This window comes from Nyctibius grandis, chromosome 10 (genome assembly GCF_013368605.1).
Source record: "Nyctibius grandis isolate bNycGra1 chromosome 10, bNycGra1.pri, whole genome shotgun sequence".
Taxonomy (NCBI): Eukaryota; Metazoa; Chordata; class Aves; order Nyctibiiformes; family Nyctibiidae; genus Nyctibius; species Nyctibius grandis.
The window spans coordinates 19,950,672-19,968,903 of NC_090667.1; the positions used below are offsets into that span (position 1 = coordinate 19,950,672).

At 38.4% G+C, this 18,232-nt stretch overlaps 2 protein-coding genes across 2 annotated transcripts; both read right to left on the reverse strand.

Annotated features, from left to right (window-relative positions):
- Positions 1-2,843: 2,843 nt before the first annotated feature.
- On the reverse strand, positions 2,844-12,791 carry ACTR8 (actin related protein 8). The gene is made up of 13 exons (XM_068409484.1): positions 12,583-12,791; positions 12,205-12,375; positions 11,203-11,313; positions 10,842-10,946; positions 10,027-10,200; positions 9,363-9,456; positions 7,174-7,306; positions 6,696-6,849; positions 6,070-6,165; positions 5,354-5,494; positions 4,685-4,949; positions 4,202-4,365; positions 2,844-3,532 (listed from the first exon to the last, which is right to left on the reverse strand). Exons 1-13 carry the CDS (start codon positions 12,703-12,705, stop codon positions 3,389-3,391), a joined length of 1,875 nt encoding a protein of 624 aa, XP_068265585.1. The 5' UTR covers positions 12,706-12,791; the 3' UTR covers positions 2,844-3,388.
- A 2,795-nt stretch (positions 12,792-15,586) lies between these two features.
- Positions 15,587-17,972, reverse strand: SELENOK (selenoprotein K). The gene is made up of 4 exons (XM_068409401.1): positions 17,868-17,972; positions 17,163-17,253; positions 16,312-16,392; positions 15,587-15,683 (listed from the first exon to the last, which is right to left on the reverse strand). The coding sequence occupies exons 1-4, from the start codon at positions 17,884-17,886 to the stop codon at positions 15,587-15,589; spliced, it is 288 nt and encodes a 95-aa protein (XP_068265502.1). The 5' UTR covers positions 17,887-17,972.
- Between the last annotated feature and the right edge of the window lie 260 nt (positions 17,973-18,232).

Consider the following 18,232-nt stretch of genomic DNA (forward strand, 5'->3'; position numbering starts at 1 on the left):
TCGTCACGGACTGAGGTAAGTTCTCTCTTTTTTGAACTTTTGTACTTCTGTAATTCCTGTTCCTTCAGTTTTGCTGCAAGCATCCTTTTAGATGAGATAAGATCATATGAAAGAGACTGCCTTTTAGGTATCGTTGTAATAGAAACTCTCTCAAGTTTGTTTAGGAAACTCCAGATGTGGCTACATTAATGTTTTAGTTTAAATCAGTATTGCGCTTTTGAAGGGAATTGCCCACCGGCCTTACCACGGTTTGGTTCATATTGCAGGGTGGTTGAGGAGTGCAGCCTTGATTCTCTCAGATGAAATTAAACTGGAAGATGTGCTCTAATGAATCTAACATAGTCCAACCACTGATGGGTATGCAGGCCTCAGGATTGGACTAGGGCTAGGCTGCAGTAACTCCCCTGGAATACTTACTGCAGAGATCTGTTCCTTGGCCCCAATTGTTTTGCTCGGTAGTCTCTGCCATTCTACCACACTACCTGCTAATGTAGGCCCAGCCTTTTTCCTTACATTGTTTTTTTCCTAAATGGAGAGTAAATATTTAATCTCTTCAACACTTGTAAAAACAGTGAATCATTTACACTGTGGGCAATTTTTGGTTAGCCCTTTCGTCTCCAGCAAACATCAGCTGGGATCATGTGAGCATTTTGCTGTTTAATTTTTGTTTGCTTTATACTTTTTTTCACAGTATTAGTTTTGCAGAATAACTAACAGATTAAGTACCATGCCTCTGCTACCTTCTTCTCATCAGTCTGTAATGCAAGGCTGCTCCTTCCATGTAGTAGACCTTAAACTGTTCTAGCTACTGAACACTGTTTTGCTAAATTATTTTCAACATTCTTGGAGAGGTGAAGTGTAAATAAGTTGTCTAAGTTGGATCTATTTCATTATGAAGATTGGAATCTGAGCTCTAAATTCTAATTTCAGTTCACTATTTTTGCTTGTCATACTGTTATACAAAGGCATCTTAATTTTTTTCTAGGAAAAAGTAAGAGGCAGAGTCAACCCCTCCGTACCAATTTAGAATGCCATTCAAATTTGGTTTATATTGTTTCTAGAAATACTGACATTTTAAGAGAGTATATGGTGTCTTTTTTGTTAAACAGATTCATTTAGGAGGCGATTCTTCCATCAGGTCTAGCTACAACTGCGTATTAAAGTACTGGTTATATATCCAGAAGTAGTGTGTTTTCATCACACTGTCCTTTCTTTTGCTGGACTCCTGCATGAGGGCTGCTAGACTGATGTTAATCTAGACATGTGGGAGAAAAGAATTGCTGAAAAAGGTCCTGTACAATGGCTTGTTATGTTCACTCTTGCAGTTAACCTCTTGTGCAGTGACATGACAAATCGGTCCTCTGTACAAAAAAAATACATGGTTGTTTCTTTCAATGAGGCGAGTTCGCAACACACTTCACCAAGTGCTCCAAATTTCTGTCCAAAACACTGTCTTATGAAGGACATTGAGAGCTTCTGCAGAGACCTTTCTGTTTCATGCAATGAGGTGCATGGCAAGAAATTAACAGGTGTCTGGATATTGAGCTCTTGTCTTTCTTACAAAACAGGACAAAAGTATCAGTAGATGAACAAACAGTAGGGCACGTAGCCACTGGGCCATATTTAATAAAAGCTTACTTATTTAAAATAAATCCTGGAAAAAACATTTCTAAGTTGTGGCAAACTGAGTGACTTCCATAGTAAGAAATGAAATGATAAGAAATTTTTGCTTAACTAAAACTATCACTCAGAAGCAATTGGTTGTGTAAATACCAGAACACAGTCCACCAAGTAATTTAGAAGTACTGCTCTCTACGTAGAGTTTGAGAAGTTAACTGTAGGAGCCTCAGGTGCAGTTAAGCAGCGCAGGTTTTCCAACATGACTTAAAGGATGGTTTTGTGATTCTCTTACTTTGTTGAGTTACAGTCTGCATTTACAGCATGTTTGATATGCTTTTGTAATAATAACGTAGGTTTTAAGGTGGAGTAATTTACCTCACCCTTCAGTTTGTCCAAGTGTCAGCACCCTCTGTTGTGAAGCTGTGAAACGTTTACTGTGGAGAACAATTTGTAGATCAACAAATCTAAACAAGATCTTTGTATGTATGTACTTTCTCTTCTGTATCTCAATCATGCAACTTAAAAAAAAAAACAAAACCCAAAACGTTTCTTCTATAACAGGGATTCTGGACCCTCTTCTTGAAGTGAATGCCCCCTTCTCCCCCAGTAAACCAAACCCAGCAATGCCATCTAATTTTGCCAGAGCAAAATTTGAATTGTATGCTATCTACAATAGAAGAGAGCCTAAAGGTCCTAGTTTTAAATAAAATACAGGAATATAATCACAGCCTGCAGTAAAATACTTTCAGATAAGATTACAGCATAATTTGGGTGGAAATATCCTTTCTCTTTAGAACTTTTAATGAAAGCAGATTAAAAGGAAGCCAGTTCTTTCTCGTGTGCTTTGTAGAAACTACATTCATTGATCTTTGATATTTATTATATTGTTAGAAGTGTTTTAATAGTTTTAATCTAGATTATAATTGCAGATATGGATTTGAGGTGTGATCAGAGGGTGGCGCAAGCCTTCATTACAGAAGGAAAAAAAACAGCAAATAGCACTTCTGTAACTAAGGATTATTTGTTGGGAGAAAAAGCCCATGTGCCTTTACACAGGATTGAAGGTTGGTGCTGGCTACATAAAAATGCATCTAGTTCTTTTGAGTGTATTATATTGGATTTTTTAAATAGGGAAAAGAGTGGATAACTACTATGGATAATGAAAAACTAGCAAGAGCTTTTGCTGATGAGAACAGGTAAGAAAAAAATACTTCACTTTCAAATTCTTAAGTCTTTCCACTGAATAATATAATTTATTATATAAACAAAATACCAACAGCAACTGTAGTTCAGATTCTCCATTTCACTTTTTCCCTGACGATCACTTATATAACAATTTCATCTCTTGGTAACATTAGAGTATGAATCAGAATAAGGCATTAAACCCACAGGCTGCACTCTTCAGCTATTGCTTCTGTGTACACGTATCTGGAATGAATCTTGGCTTAACATCATCCATGTCAGTATTTTATACCTCAAATTCCCACACTGTGCAATTTTAACATACATAACCTATGTAATATAAATGTAGTGAATTTGGAAATGACTGTAATACTCTGTGCACAGAATTCAATGCATACAGTTCAAAAGATGAAGTATAGCAATGCTGAAGACTTTTGCAACGCTTTTGGAAAAATCTCAGTTGAAGTTAGTTTTAATAAAATGCAAAAATAGCTATGAGCAGAATATCAATACATCTGCACTGGAAAAAGGGGGCATTTAGGGAGAGGAATCCTCAATTAATAATGTTCCACTGTACATGTATTTATTACCATACAAACGCAGCTCGCTCTCGTAACATTCTGACACCAAAACGCTGCCATTCTCGTTGATAAATCCATAGCTCCTGAGTTGTATCAAGACAGGCTAAAACTGCACCTCCTTTCCATGCAATTAAGCGGGGATCCATATCCTAAATTGAAAACACAGATTGTACACAATCACTGGTGTAAATTGACTAGTTCTCAAAACTTATATCCTAATTTTTCCAACAGTATTCACCACTTAGAATCTCAGGGGTGAGGGGAGGAGAAAATAAGTTTTTCAGAATTTTTCAGGAAAAAATAGTGAGATAAAAATATGGAAAGAGTATTTAAGGTGTTTAGAGAAGTAACTTTTTTTTTTTTAAGATGCCTTCTAGGCATGTCATGGAAATTCTGCCCTCAGCAATGGAGGCTCTGAAAACTACTTGCTTCGATTTTACAAATTTTGCTTGATTAATGCCAAATGAAAATTGCTCTTTTAATGCCATGTTTTCTTTTACCTTAATAGTAATAAAAAACCCTAACAAAATTTCTTGCTGAGCAGACAGGTTAACTTCACGAGCCACTACTAACTGCTTCTTTATTAGCTAAAGGCTATGTTCTTAAACACTTCAGTGTTCAGTACTAGTAACAGTCTTGCTATACCTCAAACTTCCTGCTTAGAATTGGAGAATGCTGTTATGAGCTGAAAGCTCTCCTAAATCTCCTCAGATATGCAACTGATCTGTGGTTTTGAAAGAATATGTATTTTTTTAATCTTTTGAAGATTTCAGCCAATCATAGTTTATTAACCATTTAGCTATCAGTTAACAGTATACCTTAGGTCTTGTGATGACTTCAACATTTTCAACAACTCTTCTAAAAGAAGGTGGCATTTTGTTGAGAATTCGGTGTTGAAGAAACTCTTGAGCTTTATGAAACATCAGGCCTCCTCCCACTACTAAGATGGAGCTGTACATCTTCTTTTTTGTATCATCAGATGCTGGAATGAATGGATATATAGAAATATATCTGTTTTTTAAAGTTAATAGGGCCTGTATTTGTATTATAAAGAATTTAGTGCAAGTCAAACCAGATTGAAACCGGTAATGTGTTTGCTTTTAAAATTCTTTTTCTATTCCTTGGAGATTCAAAACGTCTCGCTCAAGAACCTCAACAAAGATGCAAGTATAAGGAACAGTGTGTAGCTACTCTAGCGGTGGTGAAAACTTAGGGACATACATGTTATTTTGGTTAAAAAAAAAAAAATCCACACTGACTGACATCCATATTTTAAAGAATTGTACAAATGTAATTCTTACCGCAGCAGTCAATACTATGAAGAATGGCTTTGTCAAGGCCTAAGGCTTTGCCTTCAAACTGAGAAATAGCTGTTTTCCTGGACATATGTGCAGTTAAAGGTTCCTCTGAATCATTTCCAGATATCATACAATCGCTCTGGGAAGATCCCAGTTCCACTTCTTGTGGGTAGATTCTCTCTGAAATGTCTGAGGCTTGGCCTCTCAAGTCTCCCTCAAATGCACCAGGCTTCGACATAGATTTTCTATCAGCTGTAGCTTTTGCAGACTTAAAAATGAGAAAACAAGTTGAACTATGAAAAATGCAAAAAGATCTTCAGCAGGTTACAGAACAATACAAAGACTTAACTAAACACCACTGTACTTCTTGTCACCTTTTTGCACAGAAAGGTTAAGCATTGTATTATTTCATTTTAATCCTCACTTTTAAAGTAAGGGTTTTAATTTGAACTCCATCAGATGTATCAATGCCATAATAATGAAGCCCTCTTAGACTCTGAAAATAAACAGTTCTATTTAAGGACTTGTCTAGACATCTGTAATTCCTTACTCTAGATTTACTTTTAATGCTTCTGGCCCACATAACAAACTTTGGTTTCTGAGATGAGCTAATGAGTCCTGATTTTATTCCTCAATTAAATAATACTTAATGAAAAATGAGCATTCACACACCTGCTCCTGCTTACTTTGTGTGGCTAGCAGATAATGCTCATCATGAGGATCCTCAGGGTCACCTTGTGATCTGTGTTGCAAAGTTGTCATTTTTTGTCCAACAATTCCAAAAGTTGCTGGATAGAACAGAGCCATTGGAGCCTGAAGAATGAGAGATTTGACATGGTTTTACTACATAGGTTTGGTTTTTTTTGGTGTTTACTATAAAAAATAAAAAGCTTATTCTATTTTTCTCATAACTTAAAATTAAGTGCACACTTTTTTCAAATAGTTTTGTGAAAGGCTAAAGTGTCTTCAGCTTTATATAATTAAAAAAATGCAAAACCATACAATTGTACATGTATATAGGTTTCTTTACAGATTCTGGCATTGCATGACAAATAAGTATTAAAATGCAGTTTATTACAAAATCAGAAAATTTAATGGTGAGCTGAAAAACTTGCAAAATTAGCATTCATTCCTTGCCCTTGAAGGATAAATATCATCATATTTAGTTGAAGCTACAACCATTCTGGCTAAAGCTAGTTAGGAAGTCTTGTGCATCCACTAGTGCTGCATTAGGCCCATTCATACATATAGGAATTAGTTTTAAAACTATCAACAAGCATACGTTAACAACAATCTATAAGTCATGTGGCCTTAGTAGCACTGGACAAAGTATCAGCCTGAATGCTGAATATAATTATTGTAATTTAAAAAAAAAAAAAAAAAATCACCTGTAGTTTTTCATCTCCTAATCGGAACTGGTATAATAAAGCTGGAGAATCCGGATGACGAATCTGGAATTCATGGTCTTGCAATCCAGAAATATCCTAAGGTCAAAAACAATGTAAAAAAATTTCTCTGTGTCAAGCTGTGTAATCTATTTAAACTGCAGGAAACAACAAAAACTAACAAAACTCTTGAGACTGTGAATTTCATTTACCTATTCTTGAACTCTTTAAAGGCTTTTCCTTGTAGCACAACCTGCCAAAACAGCATTTTAACATGCCTAAGACTCTAAAGTGAGGGTTTGAGCAGAAAGAAGAGACCTGCTGGCAGATCTTACAAAAATGAAGTTGCTAAACAGCAAATATGCAGGCACTATCAGCTTCTTTCAGTAATAAGAACAAAGAAACTACCTTTCTAAGAGTTGGGATTCTTTCAGCTAGAAGAAAAATAAAACAAGTTACAAATACTTCAAGTCTAAAGCTTCTCCAGCTTTTGCCAGTATTCTGCTGAGTAAAATATTACATTTTATTCCATTTATAAGCAATTGTAGACTCACAAAAAGTTCCCAAGAGTAGCATTCTGTAAAGGAAAACAAAAATTACTTGGAGAATACACGATTTTCCCATCTCACCTGGTCTAGGTGACAAAATGTCTCCTTTAGGTGCTGAAGCAGCAGGCAATCCAACTTATTAGTTAACTGACAGTCTCTATATGGAAATCCTGCTCGTTGCATAAGCCAATAAAAACACCTTGACACATCAGATCCTCCATATGCAAGGCACAGCCTAAAGCATAGAGAAGGAAAAGATTATTTTATTAATTTGCTGAAATGCTGGCCTTCTACAGTAGCATGCACAGGAATACAAGGAACATTTTAATTATGACCTCCACATGGTTTGCAGAGCACAGTATCAGTTCTGCCTGTTTTCTTCTTTTAAAGATGTCAGAATTCTTTAAGGTTCATACTGTAACATGATGACCCTGTCAGGCAGCTCACAGTAAAAACCCCTTGTATTTGTAAAAAAAAAAAAAAAATCTTATTTTTAAAGTCAAGTCTTTGGTAAGCAACTAAGTGCATGCTTATAATAATTCGGTATATTAAAAGATACCTTGTGTTGCGGTGGGAAACACCATCTTCTACGCAGCAAACACTTGTCTTCTGATCTCCCACATCTACTATACATGCGCTGCTTAAACCACTTCCAAAAGTAGCACAGACAGACTCCTGGTGTACAACTATTCCTAGCAATATGAGAAAAAATTATATCCAATATATGCCAAGCTCCAGAGCCACGTTGCTGGCATTTAAAGGACATCTTAATGTCTTTTAAAATCTACTAATAGCCTGACTCTGCTCTGAAAGTTTGTATATTTAGCAAAGATGGGGTGGGAGGGAGTTAGAGATTTTTGTTGGGTAGGTCCTTAATGTCCTGAGAAAAGCTAAGAGCAGGGTGGATGCCTACATTCAAATGTTCTTATTTTTTGCAAGTTTAAAGATACTGCCTCCAGACTTGACTTGTTTTTGTAACCAGTATTGGAGGGTCTTGGTTATAAGATGCACATGAAGCATTTTCCTAATTTTTTTCTAGTTTTAATCAAGTATCATTACCATTAGCATTTTTGATATGCTCTTTAAGTAGTTATAAAACAAGGTCCAATTTCACTGTCTGCTTTCCTTTCAATCCACCTTTAACTCTGTAAAAGACTACCTTTGTATTTGTATCACAAGCCCATACTTAAACCTGAGAAGTACTGGAGGCTTCAGTCTATCCTTCTAGCCAATGAAGGAAAAGAAGAGCTCAACTGAGCTGTGCTTTGTAGACAAAAACTAAGTAAAATTACTGTTTTAAAGGCAAATGTTTTTAGATAAAGAGAATTTAATTATACTGTATAATTAGTTAAGCTCTTCACCAAATTATTATTTAGGAAATGGCACTTTCAAGGGTTACTAATGATACCTTCTGACTTTCACTTTCATGTATCAGCTGAATATGAAGTTTTGTATTTTTTTCTTAGTATTCTTCCTGTTCCTCTGAAGCTAACTCATTTCCACTGCAAATTCTTCTATCCTAGTGCCAGGACATTTTTACATAGTATTATTAGGTACTGTTCACGTTACTTCTATGCAAAAACTGAGGAGGAATCAAACAAAGTATGATTTAGAACCATTCTGATCAAAAACTAAAACTAACAGCCAACATGGCTTGTCCATTTTAACATGATGAAACAAATCAAATATATATATGCATGTGAAGAAAATTTACATCTCATGACATCAGTCTCTCTTCTTGCAATGTTTATTTACCACCTACTTAATTCTTTCAGATGGGAAGTCTCCTCTTTGTAAAATGAATGTCTTCTATTACATATAGAAGAGGCTAAACAGGTTCACTATTTAAACAATAATATCTAAGCACATATTCTGCTGAGAGTAATATTTAGAAACTGTTTGCACTTAATACCGATTAATTATTAAACAACAGCAGTTTTAATCTCCAATCTTACAATTAACTTACTGTTTGACTAGTCTCTATAATTTAACTTATTATTCTTGTCCACTTTTTAAGCCTCTTTCCTGTTCATTCCTTGCATACCTAATAAAAAAAATGACTCTGCAGCACCAAAGGTACTACTACTCCAAGGTATTTCAAATTAAGTACAGTTGGGTTACTGTGTCTTCCATAATGACTTTCTGTGTTTTCTCTAAATGTGAAATCAGAGAAAGCTGGCTAAGACTACAGCAGTTCTTTCCAGAAGACTAGCTAGAAACTTCCAGGTGTTTACCTGAAAGGAAACGGCATTGCTTTTTTCATCAGAGGGCTTTCCAGTCTCAAAATAAATATGCAGAAGCAGCTAGTAATTAACCTGGTTATTTTTTTTTAAATGTATTGCTCTTCTATATTAAGTGTATGCGCTTAAGCAATTCTGACATCTCCTATTATGTCATCCTGTAGAGAGGGCAGTAGCAGCATCTTATATCATCTACTTTTGTTTTGAAGTCTAAGAATCTTAATACTCTGTAGAGTTAACATTGTGCATTTTAGAAATATTGAGAAATCAGACTGTTGCTGCTTTTATGTCAGCTGAAGTGGAATACCTAATAGCAAACCAAGAAACTTGTTTCAATGCTAGCCCACCTTTTTGCCACATTGAAAGAGACAACAGTTATGGGAATGGCAAAAGATGAAAGGTGCTAGTCCCAGCCAAACCAGGACTGATCTGCAAAAATGTGCCTTAAAGGAAAAAAAAAGTCTTTATGCTATTAATCATTTAAGTGCTTGGTTATGTATGGTTTTACCTGAGAAGCCCATCTTCATTAGGATCATATTTACCAGTTCTTTCACATGCTGTTTATTATAGATGTCTGGGATTAGTAAAATGCATCTGTAATACTGAAGATAAGAACAGTAAATTAAAGCCAGCTCTGAAATCAAGTTTCTCTTTACGTTCTTGAATACCTGATGCTAAGGAAGAAAGCATAATATACAAGTTATTAAAAGAAGCCAAATTATGGAAAGGGGGAAGGTTTTTAATAATTTGAAAAATGAGTTCAGAGTAAGTATAAAGTTGAGGGTTTATAGGCCACTAAAATGTTTAAAAGTACATCAGATATGAGAAAAACACCTATTCCGCAAGGAGAAGAAATTTATGCAGGTATTAGGCAACCATTCCTCAGTTGCCTCCTTTTTAGTCAACACAAAAAAGAACAACCGCAGACTAAGACTGAAATTTCTATAATGGGATTTCCAAACCTCCTTGGCAGAAGTTCTATTAAGAATTTTTGTCTTAAAGACATGCACAAAGTTCCAAATGAAGTCTTAGGCACCACGCTCACCAGCAGAAAGAATTTCTTCATTAAGAAAACCACCAGTAAGAGGCTACCAATAAGAGCAGATTGTTTCTCTTTTATAGTAACATTTACAGAAGTGGATACAGCCCACAGTAATGCGTTCACAGCTCACCTTCAGGTCTTTCAATGGTATTTCCAGATATTTTTGTATTGCATGTGACCATATAACTTCAAGGTCTGCTAATACGGCAGTGAGGGAGCCACCCGGTCCTGTGTGGAGATTCAACTGCCCTCTTCTAATAGGCCAATGTATATTATAAGAATCTAGTGGATTAACATACAGTGCCTGAAAATAAGAGATGATGTTCTATGCATTGCTTTTCCCAAAAGATTAGTAACAAATACTGGAGAAATATTTCAGAAGCAGATACAAGACATACAGCAGCACTCAGACTGATGTGACAGCAATACAGTGGCTTTCTTTATTTCTTTTTAACAGGGCTTGATTATAAAGTGTTAAAATAAAAAAAGACATTACATACATAGTTTAAACTGTTTGAATTTTCGTATCCATGGACATAACAGTACATTTTTCCATTATCTCAAATTAGTAACTAAAATAATTTAAAGACTCTCTGACGCTCATGAATATCTAATTACTCAGCAGTGATTCCATGTACTGATCCTTTTATCAGTTTCTTGTCTTTTCTCTGCATTATACCACATGGGCAAAGTTCTCACCTACTTCCTGCAGAAACTTTGACTTATAGCAGCCAATGATCCAGGTTACTTGCTAGACATGGGGGAAACTAGTCTTGCTGAATGATAATAAATATTTGGTTAGTCCATAGTAAAGCTTCTCATGTATTGCTTGACTAAATTTATATGCCTTTCAATAGATACTAACATATAGCAAGCTGCTACTGATTACATAGCCACATTAAAACATAATACTGAGCCTCATTTTAGCGGGAAAATGATTCTTACCTCTTCTCCTACCAAAAATTCGGGATGATTTGATGTGTTTGTCCACTTGGCCCCAGAGCTGTGATCTAAAATAGCTGGCCGCATCTGTCTGTTGTATGACCTGGCCTGAAATGTAATCAAAACAAATGCTGTTGATAAATATTTTACCAGTCACTTTTTATGCATGACAGAAAAAAGATACACCCCCACTCCTGCAAAGAACCATTTTACATCATCATTTTCTCAGATCTTCAGTTAGGGCACACAATAGCACTATTCATAATTGCTGTATAAAGGATATCTATTCTTGTCCACTAAAACACAGCATCACACCAAATGACTATATGAATGAACAAATAATAAAGTCTTAAGAATGAGTTACCTGATCAGGTGACACTGGTATACGCCTTGCGCCATTTGACATCTTTTTGGACCATATTGCTTGGTCCACCATTTTAAGGCCATTTTGTCTCTGCTCAGTACTTTCAGGTTTCTAAACAAAACCCACAAATATGCAACGTAAATACTTACTTTCCAACTACATGTACTGTATACTGGTAATGCTGAAGCTATTATTAAACAATGAAATCACTACCGTAGTTGAAAGACTAGAAAGGACAGAAGGTTTGTACAATGTGAAATTAACATACACTAATTTTTAAAGATTTAACTTTTTTATACTAGAGTTCCCAACACTTATTTGCCTAAGTCAACTTCAATCTTTTAACTGATTGTAATGGCCGCTGGACTTCATCTCCAGAGTGATGAGCTCAAGATATTATCTATTTAACTACAGAAGTATTAAGTAGGAGCAAAAATGTTTAAATAGATCTTAGTTATTTAAAGGTGAGGTTTAATATTAGAAACATTAATTTGATTAATGATTTTTTTTATACAGATTCAAAGTAAGAATAAGATCACTACATATATTTTTTTTAGCAGGTTGGACTAAAATTACAGGCTACACTATCCAAGTTACAAACCAATTTGTATAAAAAGCATTTACAAACAGAGCAGTCCAATTCCAGTTCTACAGTCGTCATTCTATAAACACAAATACTGTGTGTGCTATCAGACCACAGAGCAGAGAAATCAATGTGTACAAACCCTCAACCGGTCAATTTATTACTTAGTTCATTGTGAAGAAGTCAAACGAAGCTCTAACACAGACTGCTGCAAATCTACTGCCTTCAGTAAGGTGGCGTCTACGGCACATTAAAAGGGAAAAGTAGTTTGTTTTGAGACATATTCCTCTCTGGAAAAACATAATGCATGAGGGGAAGATAGGCATTACACAGCAAAAAAAAAATGCAATAGAAACAGGTAGTTAAGTCATCCATCCTAGCAAGCTGGAGACACGCCACCGGTGCACGGCCCGGCTTACATTGAGCCCGTCCCTCAGGAGCCAGCTGTCCCTGTAGGCCGCCTGCCCTTGCTGCTTGTGCCGCCGCGCGATGACGTGGGGAATGCCCACGGGTAGCGTGTCCGTCGCCCTCCCGAGCCGCAGGGTGGTCGAGCCGGGGTGGATCACCACGATGAAGTTGCTCTGTATTTGCTGAAAGCACCACAACGCGCAAGAAATGGGCAGGTGCCCCCACGCCCACCTGGAGCCGCCCCGGCGCCTCCCCCCGCCCAGGCCTTTAAAAGGTCGAGCCCGGGCCTAGCCCGCCCTAGCGCAGCCGATCGGCCAGCACGAAGGGAGATGGGGCGCCGCCACGGCCCTGCCCCTCGCCGCTCCCCGAGCGACCCGGCCGGGCCTCACCTCCTGCAGGGACTCGGGCACGGCGGCGGGGACGATGGGCCGCTTGGCGCCGCGCTGCTCGCGCTCCCGGTCGCGCTCCTTGTCCTTCCCGTTCTCCGCCTCGCCCTTCTCCGCTTGGGTCATGCTCCCCGCCGGGCGATGGGAGCCCGGCCGCCGAGCGGAAGCCGCTGCTCCGAGGGCCGAGCGGCGCCGAGCCCGGCGTTCGTGCGGGGCGGAAGCGGGCGGGCCCGCGCCCGGCACCGCCCCTCAGGCAGGTACCGCGGGGTGAGGGGGGGCTCGCCGGCCCGGCCGTCCCCTCAGCGGCGCCGGCGCCTGCCCTGGCTCGGCTCGGCTCGCAGCGGGGCGCGGGAAAGCAGCGGCTACGCGGAGGGACCTCCCCGGCCTCTGCGCTGAGGGGACGAGCAGCGGTAAGCAGAGAGCCCGGGGAGCAGCTCCGGCCTGACCTAGCGGCAGCAAACGCTGCCAGCGGGGCTGTCACTGCTGGTGGGGCTGGAGGAGGGGTAACACAGTCCTCTAACAACTTAAAATATTACTGTCTATAAGAATATCATAGTGTAGCTGATACGTGTGATACACCTGTGAAGAACTAACGATGACCTACCTGTCCACACCTGATCTGCGGGTGGGAAGCTCCGTTATGAAGATGTGATGTTTGAGTGGAGTTGAGGAAGGCATGTTTATTAGACTGAAGGCTGATGTTACACAGCTGGTTTAAAAGAGTTAATTTTGTGTTGGGTACGTGTAAGCAAGAGTGGGAGCCACCGGAGGCGGCGATTTCACCATAACTAGCTGGCAAAAGCCAGCTAATTAGTAGATGCTTATGTTAACCAAGGGGCATTGTTGGATGTTATAATTGCCTACTAAAGAGATTATTAGAGAGATTTAAGTAAAAAGTTTGCAGTGGCACCTTGCAGAAGATAATTCAATCTGAATCCTTGGCAGCTAATCTTTTCTCAGACACAGCTATCTCCAACTGAACAAAAAACCCCCAAAACAACCCCCAAACAAAACCCAAGCACAAAAAGAAGAAACTCCCATCCTGAAATGAGGTAAATTAGTTAAAAGGTAGTTACCGTTTGAAACAAAATAACTCTTCTGTGTTAGCACTCAGTATTTGAGTTCACTACCTTTTCTTCCTGTAATAAAAACAAAGCCTAATTTTATTGACAAAAGTCTTACCAAAAGTTGTACAACAAATAGGCTTATACATTTGAGTAAGTTTATAATGGAGAAGGAAGTTGTTTCAAGAGGTGCTTATAAAATAGGCATGTTATTATGGGCCTTAAGGACATGTGTTTGTAAAAGGCAAGGACTGTAAAACAAAGTAACTTGCAAGTTGCATTTTGAAAGTGTTTTTAGAGTATCAATATCATAAATACAGCAAGGTACAGAATGTTAGTACTGACAAAAACAGTAAATACAAAACCTCTTAGGAAGCACTGCTTTAAGTTTGACTCTTGAGGGGCTCTCTTATATCAAACAAATATGTATTTTTCCTCATTTGAACAGAAAAGGGCTTACTGTACTTCAATTTCTTGGTTTTCTAAAAATTATGAGAAATTCAGCTTTGTGACAACCCAAATATAATTTACTTATTACTTTCAACTACAGTAAAATGTTCAGAAACTATACAAAGACTTTAGACAGTAAACATGTATTTAATTAGACTGTGGTTCAGTTACACCGGATCCCTGAAGAAGGAGTTCCCAGTACAACTTCATTAATCTGCTTATATCACAGAACAGTTTCCAGTTAGACATACACATTCACAACATTCAAACTCATTTGGTCCACCACTAAACTCTTCTTCCCTTTCATCTTGCAAATGTGTATGCTCTTTTGCCTGCCTCTTCAGCAGGTGTTTACCTAAAAGATAAAGTAATTACAGTACATTTAAAGACAACAAGGCTTTTCTTTGCAAGATAAAATTCTGTAAGTAATAATTTTTAAAATAAACTTGTTTTTAATTTAGCTAAATGAGACATGCTAAAGGCTCACAAACTTACATTCCTGAGTGGACTACATATTACCATTATTACCCAAAAGCCTTCCCTGCAGCTTTTGCTGGCCTCATGTCCAGTCAAAAACTAAAAAAAAAAATCCAAATGAAAAAAAAAAAATCATGGCAAGAAGCTTATCCTTTTTCTAGGAAACTGAAATACTGGTGTATGTGCTTTTTGGAATATGAACTCTTTCCTACCAGATTTACAGGTATTAACAACCTGCATGTGTTTGTTTTCTTGTAACTTTTGCTAGGGTAACAATGGAGAGTGATTGGTGAAAAAGAACTGTTTACTTAAGTCTTAAAGTAAATTAAAACATACTATATATACATTCAGTGTTAGATCAAACTCCCACCAGCATATTAACTATTTATTAACTAATAAGGCAGAATTAAAGTTCAGGCAGTTTAAGAAATTTAAAGACCACAGTTGTTTTTTTTAATGGGTTTTGCCCCCCTTTTTAAGCAATTCTGATTTTTATGCTATACTAGAATTCAGGATTTGCATAGCTAGATCACTGTAACAGGAAAAAAAAAAGATTTTTACTAATAGTCTTTCAACAACTTTATTAATTTTCCTTCCTTTCTATTGAGAAATATCTACTTTAAACAAAAAAAAAAATCCTCATGTGACATATAACTATGAGAAATGCAAACAAAGTTTCAGTCACTACTGATCTGGACAGGACTTTTAAATTAGCAGCCAAAAAAGATTAAAAGCTCTAAATAATTTTTTTTCAGCTCTGTCCAGAAAATATTTGCTACACTTTGTATATCCACTTCTATGCAATTAAAAGTAGAAGCTCACCATTTCTGAGCCAAAACCTTTTAACACCCCTGCTCCCTTTTTTTCCCCTTGTACTGAAAGTATCTAACCACTTTGATTCTTTTCCTGTTTTGGTAACTTTTGCAAAAGGAGGACAAAATACTCTACCTTAATCTTCAAGTATCATTGTTATTAAAAAAAAAAAAAAAGTTCAAAGCAGGACAGCAGATTTGGAATTACCTTCCTCATCCACCTCCAGCCATTGGTGGTGGACTGGGACCTCCACCACAGTGATTTATTCGACCCATCCTACGGCGAGGATGTGCAGGAGGCCTGACAAGAAAGCAAGGAAAACAACATCTATTAAATTGTTAAACTAGCAATATAATAACAGTCTCTAAATGACAGTAATTAGAAATTTAGAACCTCTAGAAAAGTTGTTGGGGTTTCATGTGAAAAGCTGTAATAAAATAAAACCCAACTGCACTTTCACGAAAATCTCTTACGCAAACTGTTCTAATTACTCCTGTCTCACAAGAGAAAGCTACAGCTGAGGCTTTTACAGTCCCACAAAAAAGTCAGGCAAACCATTAAGAACAAAGAAACACAGTAACTACAGTGTTTATAGAAATTATATCCCCATAACAGTGTTTTGCTTTATCTGTAGGTAATCTAATATATGAAATGACTGATTTCATGTAAATCAAATGCTGAATATAAGCAAGTCTAACAGAAGAATTTCAACAAAGATGTTTTTTGACTATTAGGCAGGTTTGGAAAATGGTATCAGTGAGAGTTAAGACTATACTGTTATTACAGCTATCCAAAGCCCCAGATAAGCAACATTTTAGTCTTCTTACCTGACCCGATTCAATGCAAATCACAACTGTAATCTGAATACATTATGTCATTTTGCTAAGACAGAAAAAAAATCAGAACTATTGTGAATATGAAAAAATACCCTCTTCCATCATTGTATCCTGAATAGGAGGAAGACGTGTAGCCTCTTCTTCTCAAATCTGGTTGAATAATGCTCTGGAAACTGAAAAATAAAACAGGAGTTAGGTCAACTGATTGCTACATATAGTTTCTGAATTTTTGATTGCAAGATAAGGAACGGCCAGAAAAACAATTTAAGTAGTGTTCAGGAATGAACTGTGTATCTTCTCAAGATTACTGTTGTTTAATAAATCTTGGCATTTTTCCTCCTACATATGAAGATAAAATCTGAAGTAATTCCAAATTACAGTAAAGCTCAAACTATAAAATCTATTTTTCTGGTAACTAAAGTGCAAGAAATGCATCAAGTATAAACCTGTAACTGAAATAATGAAGGACTGTTGAATACATCAAAAGAACTTTTTGTTTCTTAACTGGCTTTGATCTGGGGCCATACATTTGTGATTACCGCTGTGTGATTATTTTTCCATAGCCAGTATCTGCTGTCACCAGTAGAAATTCTCCAAATAATCTCTTAATTATTTGATCAGCTATTAGAAACTAGCTGTTTAACAGAAGTATATGCTTTTTCTTTTTGCAGTATTAAAATGGAAAAAAAGAAAACTCATTTGAACTGCCAGTAAGTTTACATCACTTTTCATATACTTTTCTTTTTATTAAATATATTATAGTGCTTAATAATCAAAGCCACGTAGTCATAGTAAAACATTCACATATGTTTTGGGACAGCAGATACGGAATGCTAAAGAGTAAATCTAACATTTTTATCGTTGTGTTCCTGATAGCACTGAGTACCTTCTACCTATAGCAAATCTAAAATAAAGCTCATCAAAAGAATTAATTTGTACTTACAACAGAACCACAAAATCTGCTATCGACCAGAAGAAATCTGTTATAGATGACAAACGCCAAGGAGCCCGACTCTGGTTATCCAAAACTTGTCCTGTAACATATCAAAACACAAAATATCCAGTGATGTTTAGAATGTGACACTGTAGAGTGTATTACACAAAACCACATCTGCTGAGTCTAGAGTTGGCAAACAGGATGGGGAAACTACACTTCATGGGCAAGTAGCAAGTTCCATTTCCTAGAGAATACTGTCCAAACAACTTGAAATAACCGGATCACCACCACACAGACACTGTGTCCAGGTAAACCTACCAAAAAACACCAGTACAGTCTCTGTTTCCCTGTATGTGGTTAACCTGCTTCGCTGTTATGCTCCCGATGTATGCAGAACATACAACATCCAACACTTGGACTTTTCAAAGTCCTTAAAAACTGTTTAGGAGCACGTAAGGCTCAAATCCAGGCCGCAGAGAAGCGCCTGGATGTGGCGTTCATCGGGCAGCGACAGTGGCAGCGGGCTGGGCTGTGCTGGGCTCTGCCGGGCAGCGGCGGTGCGCGGAGGCGGCGCTCTGCGCCAGCGCAGGCCCGATACCCCCCAGCCGTCCCCTGCTCGCTGCCCAGGCTCCAGCCTGACCCCCGTTGCCCCCCTGCCGCCACCTCGCTGAGAAGAAAAGGCGCGACCCCCTCCCGCCAGCACCCCCTCACCGTTGGAGATGTACACCATGGCGGCGTGCGCTGCCCCGGCCCCGACCCTCCGCCCCGCTGCGCGTGCGCGGGCGGGAGGCGCCTGCGCAAAAGGGGCCGCTGAAGGCTGTGCCCTGCTGAGGTGCAGGCTCCGCGCTGACGGGGCTGAGGGGAAGGGGCCGGCGGCGGCGGCGGCGCGGGGTGGCGCCGGGATGGCCAAGGCGGCCAAGGCAGGGCTGGGCGGTGCTTGTTCTCATGGTTCCCTTACCACAGTAATGGTAGCGGCAAGCAGCCCCCTGTTGAGGCGGGGCGTCCCTCATCAGCAGCCCTGCTGTGGGGCCGGCCGGCGTGAGGCGGGCGGTGTTCAGGTGGGGCGTCTCCTCCTT

Coding starts and splice junctions, on each gene's coding strand:
- ACTR8 (XM_068409484.1), bottom strand. CDS start 12,705: ATGACCCAAGCGGAGAAGGGCGAGGCGGAGAACGGGAAGGACAAGGAG. Junction 6,166..6,695: donor CATTTTGTCACCTAGACCAG/GTGAGATGGGAA, acceptor TTTTGACCTTAG/GATATTTCTGGATTGCAAGA. Junction 4,366..4,684: donor TCATAGTATTGACTGCTGCG/GTAAGAATTACA, acceptor CATTCATTCCAG/CATCTGATGATACAAAAAAG.